Here is a 10160-nt window from a genome sequence, read left to right on the forward strand (position 1 = left end):
ATTCTACAGTCAAATGTGAGGCCATCTCTCTGACAGCTAATGCGGGGCTGAAACTGGTCGTCCTTTTGTATAGAGAGCTCACGGTGAGCTCAGTGACTGCACAGTGTCCAGGTCCTGTGATCATCACCCCTCCACTATGGTGCGGTACTTGGCAGCCTGTATGAGGTCTTCATGCTTATATGCTGTTTGGTTTTCACTAAACTTGGGACAGGACAATGATCCCAAACATTCCAGCAAATCTACAACAGAATTGCTGAAAAAAAAAAAGAATCAAGGTGATACAGTGGCCCAGTCAAAGTCCAGTGCTGGACAGGATCTTAAGAATTCATCCAGAAGGATGTGAGACTGAAAAGTCATACAACTAATTTCTAGTTATTGCTGCTAAAATAGGTTCTTAAAGCTATTGACTCTTACTAACCTACTGAAATTGGCTGTTCTACAAGTGGCTTCTACCTTTTGACTTGTTTTTTGCTAAATAAATAAATTTGATTTGTTAAATGTATTTATTATCCTAACACATAAAATATAAGAAGTGACAGAGGATGTACTTTCTTTTTACCGTAACTGGAGAGGAAAATGACTGAACACACAAAGTTTCCATCAACTGAATAAATCATGTAGTTTCCATGATTTGCAGCGGCAGCTCCGCAAACGCATTCAGATTTGTTTTCATATCCTTCGTTTGTGTTCTTGAGAAGGAGATTGCTTTTGTTTTTTTCATGTAATAATTTCCATCCACAGATGAGCCTTGAGCAGACCAGTTAACAGAAGATCACCAGAGCTACCGGAACTCAGCACTGCTTGTTTATCAAAACGTTGAGTCCTTTTTGGTTCTTTGTCTTAAACGCCATAACAAAGTGGTGCGGGGCGATCTTTCCACGGCCCTCCTCGTCCACCTGGCCCATGAAGATGTAGTTCAAGCCTAGTGAGGTCACACAAAAAAAACCTGAATGCAGTGGCAGAATGGCAGAGACATTCAGGGAGGCCAAAATGTGAGAATCTGCCCACAGCAGGTCTGTATACTATATGTTTATATGCATACATATAAACTTACAGTACTTAGAGTTGAATTGACTGTTTGGACAGTGAGTTCTGCCGCTCACCTAACGCCTCAACTGAGAGTGACAGCGCATCACAGGAGGCAAACTCAGAGCCATAAGTTATTCAAAACAGTCAACCAGCATCTATACAATGTCATCATATTGCAGATAATAACCGGGGGAAAAAATTATATCGGGGACACTGAGAAAAATTTATTTCATCTCTACGCTGTACACTCACCTCTTCTGATAACTGGGCACTTTTTGCACAGGATAACGATCTTGGTGCTCATTGTCTTTCCTGCCTGCTGGATTGCCAGGTTGCCTTCTTTATACACGTTGATAATAGAGACGGTGGCGTGCATACTTCCCCCTCTAATCACCGCTGTAATAACAGTTCCAGTTATCACTGTTGTAAACACAAAAAGCAGATGAAAAATTACTGAAACATTTCTTAGAAAAATAGTGTATATAACTCCCAAAAAAGCCTATACAGACAGAATACATACATGTAAAATCCACAGATACATTTTCTTGTATAGAAAACTACAACTGCAATGGCTCCCGCAAGTGCTACAGTACCTCAGTCTTCTTCCCGTCACCTACAACTGGGGGTTTCTTCCTGTTAAAAGGGAGTTTTTCTTTCCCACTGTTGCCAAAGGTTTTGCTCATATTGTTTTGCTCTGATTGTTTGGGTTCTCACTGTATTCTCTGTACTATTGTATGGTTTACCTTGCAATGTAAAGGCAACCGTTGTTGTGATTTGATTCCTTAAAATTGAATTGAATTGCTTTAAAGGCGTCTCTTCTGCAAAAAGTGGAGTTTTACTTGGCCTCCAACCTTGTGCAGACTATAATATCCAACTTTGCTGGTCTTGCTTTGTCTTGGCACTTGTTCTGGGGTCTTTAGGCACATCTCTCACTATTTTTCTTTCCAGATTCTTTGAAATTTTTAACTTCTTACCTCTGCCAACATTGTTCTGTACTCTGTGGCTCTCTTTGAAATTCTTGATGATGCTTCTCACTCCAGTTTTAGACACTTGGAAACACTGTGATAACTTTGTATATCCACCTCCTGCTTAGTGAGCCTCAACAATTCTTTTTCTCAAGTCTAAAGTGATATCTTTTGTTTTTGGCATCATGCTTTCTCAAGTGATAGCTCAAACCCTTGCTGAGGTTTATCTACTCTATGTAAATTGGAAGATAACCCTCGGTTTTAACTTGATTGTACAAGTTTTGAGCATTACAAAGTAAAAGCACATCACTGCACAGCAGTGATTGTGCTATGGCTCAATAAAAAAGTCTGTTTGTATAATAATACTGACCCTAGAAATGTTTGGGTTTTGTTTTCTATGAATTAATTAAATTGTTGTGTGCAAAAAGAAACTATTTATGCTTTCTAAAGAAAACCAGAATGTTCAGAAATGCTATGTTGAACATCCCTCTGTTAATAAATTATGGCAACTGCCAGTACTAGCCCCTCATCCTCACATTCACGTTTGGTTATCATATTCATATCTGAGAGAGCTGTGAACAATATGTGCGTGCTACATCTCAACTCCGCTTCTTTGAAGTGCAGCCTGTCTTTAAAAATGTCACTGTGGATTAACAGCATAGACTCTATACATTTCCTTTCAGGCTGTGAGCGCTACACCCTTGTGACCTTTTTTTTAAAGCTTCCTTATCCATCTATAAGGTAAAAGCTCCCTTTAATACAACATCAAAGAATTCCAACTCTATCAAACAAGAGGAAATTGAACGTGGGACATCATTAGTGTCACACAGACAGAAAGAAATCAAGGCGATAACGTCATTATAAATCATCTGACAGTTTAACTGCTCAGAGCAGAGATACTTTGCTACTTTGTTCCAGGTTTATTTTCCTGACTGATTCTGCTTAAACAATGCGACCAGTGTGCGGGGTGAAGTTTCAGCCATTTCCTGTTTAGACAGACCAGCTCTCACAAAAGAAAAACATACAGTTTTGCCGTTTGTTTCCACGGCTGGTGGAGAAGTGACGTTTAGCAGTGACAGCTGAGTGATACTGGAGCCGGTGGAGTGGAGGAGGAGGCACGGCTCATTCAGCATGAACAGGATTCTTTAACCTGATGGTACCAATGCGTCTGGACTTCACATGCTGCCTGTTTCATTTCCTGACAGGGATGAAATTAGCCAGAGGACTGCCTGTTTTAGTCGTGCTATTATATCTGTTGCTACTGTTACATAAACCAGCGAGCTGTATTTGATGATTTAATGTGTAGATGCCACATAATTTGATTATTTTAAAATACCAGCAGTGATTGGACCAGCTATTTTCAGCCTTGTCATGTCTCGTCTCCCTGTTTCATTCAGATGCGCCGATCACATAAAAGCGACTTTTTCTGCATTCGCCGCCACATCACTCGTCTTTCCTTTTTTCCCCCTTTTCCTCGACACAAACCGCATGTGTCAGATTGCCGAGCCTGAATAAACGCCTTCATTTATTGCCGCTTTGCCTACAGTCAGTGGCTGAGTATGAGTGTGTGTTTAGACTACAGGTAACCGTGGCCTACTGTATGCAATCATTCACTTCTTGACAGGCTATCAAGGAAGTCTTTGAGATGTGTAAGGGAAAAACAATCACAGAGCAAAGATAGCAACATAATCAGGACTATAAACTGCTACTTAAGGGGAGTTTTGGCTGTCAGCATGGGGTCTACTCATATATATCTTCAGAGAATCTGCAATTCAAGCTGTTTAGGATTAGTATTTGTGAAAGCAGATATGTTAAATGATACAAAAATGGCTGGAATTTATTAGTGACTATGGCTTAATGTGGTTTTTGATAAGTTACAGTAAGCTTTTATGTTCTCACCAAAATTGCTGGAGCAGTAATTGCTCTCAAGCGTTCCTTGTCTTTTGCATTTCTGCCGGCACAGGGCAACAGAGTACTTCAGAGCTGCACAGAGAGAAAAAGAAACACACACACACAAAAATCAGCCTCTGTAATTTTGCCCGCCAGTGACGCGGGCATGTAAGTTATGTTGCCATCTGCTTCTGCTGCAGCCTATTTACTGAGTATTCTTGGTAACACAAATGTCTCTACAGATGGATGGCTGTCAGTATCACAGACAATAGCTCGATTATGTGGCGAGGGAACGTCTGTTTTTGAAGTTAAAGATAGAAGAGAATCCATAAAGGAAAGAACTGAGGCTTGAAGTAAATACAATGTGACTGTGCAAATATTTTTCTTACTGTGGAGGGAAAAGTCGGGTGAGAGGGGGAGATAAGCCAACCAGAAAGCAGTGACACAGCATGACATCATAGCAGGGGGGGCGCCAAAATAACCTGGCCTGAGTGACGGAAAAAAACAACAATGTGTGGGAATGCGAGTCTGACTATGAAAATGAGCTGTGATTGCAGGTGCAGACGCACGCCCACCCCTTGTGTTATGTACAGTTTACACAAGAGAAAAGTCTTATGAGCATAACACATAGTTTTAGCATATGCTGTGTTACAACATGTGCTTGGCTGCATCTGTAATTGGACTACACTTTCCAGTATGTTCTATTGACTCACTGGCTGACTGTTATAATCTATTTACGTGAGCAGAGCATTTGCTCTTATGTGAGCCACATGTGTGGGGACAGTAGCAGAATGCATGGCCACAAGCAGCACACTGTACTACTACTTAAGCACCTCGCTCTTTCCTTCTCTTGCCTACATTTGCTATTGGAAGCAGATTTTAGATCCTTCTCAAGTTGAAAGAAGGAGATAAAATCCCACATGTTATCAAAGAATCCAGCAGCACAAAGCAAATACAGTCAAATCAGCTAATGCAGATATTAGAAGTCTGTGGATGTTAGAAGTTTTTTAATGGTTTCTATTGAATATAAGCTGCTACCTACGTATTGGCCTGGTGGTGACTGGCTGTGTGGTAGTTGCAGGCAGTACTGTTGTGGTGGGGAATTTCTTTGGTCTGAATTTGTAGTGCCCAATGAAGCCGTCGGCAGTCAGGCTGAGATCTGACAGGAACTGGATTAGGAGCTGATTCCCCTCCGACAACACCGGCCTACAGAGCAGCACAGGAAAGCAGACTGAGGATGAACTGAAATGAAATCACATGATGGTTTAGTGAAAATGAACTCTACAGCATGACAGAAATCACCTACGCTGGGGGGCTGTCTCCGCAGTATTTGCCAATCCTCTTCGCATCGTTTATTTCCGGCCCGTTGAAAATGGAGACGTGGTCGTAGCGGCAGTAGTTGTCTCGTTCCACATCGAACTTCTCGAACTTCACCTCAATAATCTGCAGCAGGAGACAAGTTATAAAGTATTCCTCTTTTTTCTAGCAGAAGCTTATAACAGGCCCTAGGGTGCATCATCTGACTAAAGTGTATGCTGTCATTTTTGAAAAGATATACTCCACCTGCGACTCACTGAGATTTCTTAAAAGAACGGCTCAGGTAACTTGCAATGTTTTATTTCAATAGAGTGTTATTCCGCCACTGGCATTTACTCATCATTGATATAGAGGGAAAACATGCATGGAAAAATGACTAGATGAAAAACTTCTGTATCTTCATTTATTTACAAAACTCTGTTTATCTGCTGTGGATAGCTTCTCCAGTTTCCTCAGATTTTCTAAGCACACATCACACACCATGTCAAGATATGACAATTTTCCTCTAAAAACTCTTTGGGAATCACTCTGTTGTTACAAAAATACTATATTCTGCCTGTCAAACTGTGTTTGATATTTGAATGGTGCACAGATATTGTGGCCTAATAAAGAAACAAACAAACAAAGATATTCCCCTGAAAATGTTCAGGTACAAGGACTGGCCTGAAAATGAGTGAAAAAGCAGCCAATGTTCAAAGAAAGCCTTTGAAAACCCTCCAGAAAGCCTGAAGAAGTATTGCTACACAGCACTTGAGAAGACAGTGTCTCCTTGGAAGCAAAATATAAAGAAATTAGGAGTGACTCAAAACTTTTGCACAATCTCCTGGAATTTCAGTTCATTTGAGGCCAGTTATTCAGATAGAAACATTTGCATTTACTAATTTTTTTAAGTAAAAATTTTAATGTATGACCTGGTTCTTTGGTGCTACTATATGCCAGGAGCAGGTCACTCCAGCTGGGTAGTCCTTCTCAGGCCAGTTGGGTGTTTTGAAAGTCCCAGAGGGCTTAACCAGCCTGCCTCCACAGTACTGGTCCCCTGAGGAGAAATGACTGAAGTTAGTGCTAGGATTACACAATTAATTAGCTAAATTCTGCTCCTGTTATTGCTTGAATGAAATAATGAATGTTATTTAGCAATCTTTTAAAAGCTATAATGGTGAGTCAGTAATGTGCTCGTGTTATTAACTGCGTCTGGGGGCTCTCACTGCCTTTTTGTCATTATGAACACCATAAAAAGCAAGTCTGTCATTAGTCATCTGTGGGTTTAAAAATAACTGCCATCAGAGGAACATCAGTTCAGAAAAAACACAAACTCTCAAAGGATCAAATCGCTTAAAAACACGCTTTCCTTATGACATATACTTTAACTGATTCTGCCTTTCCAGCATGTAAAAAAATACATTTAGCAAATTGAAGAAAACAAATCTCTACAAATGGGTGACACGTGGTGCAGCAGAGTTTTAACCAGAGGTGGGACCAAGTCATTGTTTTGCAAGTCTCAAGTAAGTCTCAAGTCTTTATCCTCAAGTTTCAAGTCAAGTCTCAAGTAATGTCAGGCAAGTCAGAGTCGAGTCTCAAGTCACTGGTGTAAAAGTCCGAGTCAAGTCACAAGTCTGAAACTTTGAATTTCAAGTCCTTTCGAGTCTTTAAAAAAAAACAAACGAAAAAATAATGTTGCAGTTATGCTAAATGTAAATATTAGACCATGTAATTTTAAAATCTGTGTTTTTCTCAACACATACAAAATAGTGAACTTAGAAAATATACACAAATTGTGAAATTGCACCTCTTTAAAATGCAGCTCAATTAAACCTAGCTCCAAGAATAATTTTCACCGACAGTTCTGAGATAAGCTGCATGTTATTCTTGGATGCGGTTGTAGGACCAGCTTTAAAATCGCATGACAAAAATATCATACACATTAAAAAAAAACTGTATCACCAACGTAGCCTGGACAACATTTGCTAGTTAGATGAAGTCAGCTATCTCATCTTAGCATATTTATATGCATATTTATAATTATACGGTTCTTGGAGTGAGCGCATACACTCATGAAGTTTAGTAACTTCCGGTCACTGCAACAAGCCCAGGTACAGTTTACCGACGGATGGGTGCAGGACCTTGAAATGCACCGTGTAGAACGAAAGACCATCGTACGTATCATAAGTTTACCAGTCTCACAAATCGTCGTCATAAATACACATTCCTTAACCGTTTATTAATAGGACCTTTGAGCTCAACGGTAATTAATTAGTAGTGGAAATAATTTCTGGTAGCATCACAGAAATGTAGCAGTGACAATAATACTGTATGCTGTAATCGTACTGGGCAATTAGTGATACAAAAAACCTGTTTTATCCTGTGAATAAAAGTATATGTTTTTGTCAATGTACCATAATAACAGAAGCGAAACGCAATATTGTGTCAGGACAATTCACTATTTATGCACAATAAATAAAGGAGCATAGTGCGACAATTTCTGTTCAGCGCCAGACTTGCTTGTAACCTATATCACCAATTATGTTAAGAAAAATGACGCATTAACTACAACAGCAGACTGACCTTTGTGTAAATGCTTGGAGCAGACTAACCTGTGAGCTGGAGTGTTCTAGGACGTTATATTTGATCTTTGAATGGCTGCAATCCAGTCGCCTCTTTGTTACTTCGGAAACATGGCTTGAACAATTTCTCTTCAACGACGTAATCCGATAACAACCGATCTCTTTACCCGTCGGCTTCCCGTGGCTGTCATGCGACCGGCTATTGCAGTTAATAATACAACAGCTTCTTGACATTTTTGTGTTTCTTTTTATCGCTGTGTGACTGATTTTAATTGAAAGCCTGCGTGCGCTAGTACCGCTTGCCACGAGTTCCCAGAATCCTTTGCGGTTCTACCCGTGAATGACGTCACATTTTCAATCTCCATATAATATGCATGTTAAATTTTATATTTGGGGTAAAATATCAAGTCTTTTCAAGTAAACCGGTTCAAGTCCAATTCAAGTCCCAAGTCATTGGTGTAAAAGTCCAAGTCAAGTCACAAGTCTTAGAACATTTTTTCAAGTCAAGTCTAAAGTCATAAAATTAATGACTCGAGTCTGACTCGAGTCCAAGTCATGTGACTCGAGTCCACACCTCTGGTTTTAACCATGTTTAAAGACAGGATAGCAACAGTCTCTCTGCCGGCGGATAAGAGCCTGGCTGACTGGTTAATTGACACTGTCCACTACAGCTGTCAGCTCCTACGGTACAGAAAACCAGACATTAAACTTCTAAAAACAGTAGATGGCCCAGTGAGGAAAAACGCTAAAGGCTCTAAGTGAAATTTCTGACCTTTGCCTTGCAGCACAATAGCCAAAAAACATGAGAAATTCCACATCACAGTGCGAGAAGAGTTAAAAAGCAGATTTCTTTTAATCCACATGGACTTTTAGCCCACAGACCTGCTCTTACTAAGCACTACACGAATGGATACATCCTGTTGTTTTACTGGGTGTCTGCATACAAACAAGGTAAGATTTACTTCTTAGTAACATTACAGAAGCTCCACATATTTCTGCATTACATGCTTGGATAGCAGCAAGATGTTCTGCTACCCTTGCAAACTTGGCACCTTTGACTAAGACAGCTGTGTTAAGAGGAAGCATGCCCAAGCTTCTTCTTCTCCCCATGTTTTCTTACCTCGCTCATGTGTATGGGCAGCAGAGAAAACAGCCAGGAAGCCACTCCCAGCAGTGTTGGCATCGGATACCATCTGCAGGAGCATCTTGTTGCCTGTGGAAACAAGGGCTCCTGGCTTGAACGTTCCACAGAAGCGACCCAGTCTCTGTCCATTGACATGGCCGCTGTAGACATCCACATAATCATAGCGACACAGGTTGTCGTTCTCCAGATCAATGAAGCGGAATGACAGTACCACCACCTTGCCCTCCGGGACCTGGGTGGGGAGTTGGAGAATGCTTAGTTAAATTATTATTATTATTAGATGGCATAACAAACAAAAGAGCATAGACCTAAATACTGAATATTGTTACTTTAATACTCTCAAACATTTAACCTAATTGTGCATTTTAACCCAGCTTATGCCGTTTTTCCAACCTAATCATCAGCTTCACTGCAATAAAGTACAGAAACATCACAGAGCCACTCAGCAAAGATTGCCCTAAGCTAACTGCGGCTGTGGTTAACTATTTTTAGAAGGAAATTAGGAGTTTGGACTAAGACAAAGATTGTCATACTGTATTTATTTTTAATGAACAATGCTTTATCACTGTCATCATATGCTATGAATGAAAAACAGAACTGGACTCACTGTGATTCTCCACACACATTTGGTATTTGGAGGGTAAACTCCTGGGTACCCCTGGCTCCCGATTACTCCAGACTCTCCTGTGATGTTTCCGCCACATGTAAAGATTGGTCTGAGGAGAAAGATATTTTCTATACATATAAATAAAATAATAACGGTGCATTACAGCAAAATTTAAAAACAAAGTTGATAATATCCATTGGATTCAGTGCATTCAGTTCCTCGCCACATGTCCCGAGGCAGCCCATACTGCACAATATTCTTCCAACTCCAGTCATCTGACGGTGATTTTCAAAAGGCTAAATGGGATCCTTACTTTTTTAATCTAATAAATCTTTCAAGAAAATTTGAGTTTGGGGTAAAAAAGTTAATAAATAAGTACCTCTGCTGGGACTGCGCACAGACTTCTGTCAAGAACAGTAGAGTCCATGCGCAAAAAATACTGCATGTTCTCCACATTGTTGGGAAAACGGAGCAGGAGCTTCGCCTGTTTTCGCCCGGTGGCGTGAATGGCATTGTGCTCAACAGGCTAAAACGGAGGGGAAAAGTACCCAGGAGCTCCTGTAAGGACTTTCAGCAACGGAAAACTCAAGCAAGCAGATGAATATAGCGTTTGTTCTGCGTGGTAGGAGGGACGGGGCGCAGGGTGC

General features: G+C 40.5%; 1 protein-coding gene across 1 annotated transcript; it reads right to left on the reverse strand.

Moving 5' to 3' along the window:
- Positions 1–461: 461 nt before the first annotated feature.
- On the reverse strand, positions 462–10149 carry pcolce2b (procollagen C-endopeptidase enhancer 2b). The gene is made up of 9 exons (XM_004546788.3): positions 9893–10149; positions 9514–9622; positions 8883–9138; positions 6113–6237; positions 5191–5327; positions 4927–5090; positions 3894–3977; positions 1282–1449; positions 462–922 (listed from the first exon to the last, which is right to left on the reverse strand). The coding sequence occupies exons 1-9, from the start codon at positions 10024–10026 to the stop codon at positions 792–794; spliced, it is 1308 nt and encodes a 435-aa protein (XP_004546845.2). The 5' UTR covers positions 10027–10149; the 3' UTR covers positions 462–791.
- Positions 10150–10160: the final 11 nt, after the last annotated feature.

This window comes from Maylandia zebra, linkage group LG9 (genome assembly GCF_041146795.1).
Source record: "Maylandia zebra isolate NMK-2024a linkage group LG9, Mzebra_GT3a, whole genome shotgun sequence".
Lineage (NCBI taxonomy): Eukaryota > Metazoa > Chordata > Actinopteri > Cichliformes > Cichlidae > Maylandia > Maylandia zebra.

Excerpts from the sequence above, each read along its gene's own strand:
- pcolce2b (XM_004546788.3), bottom strand. The coding sequence starts at position 10,026 with ATGCCATTCACGCCACCGGGCGAAAACAGGCGAAGCTCCTGCTCCGTT. Across the intron at positions 5,328-6,112 it reads TAGTAGCACCAAAGAACCAG|ATTATTGAGGTGAAGTTCGA; the intron begins GTCATACATTAA and ends CTCCTGCTGCAG. Across the intron at positions 1,450-3,893 it reads TTACTGCTCCAGCAATTTTG|TGATAACTGGAACTGTTATT; the intron begins GTGAGAACATAA and ends TGTTTACAACAG.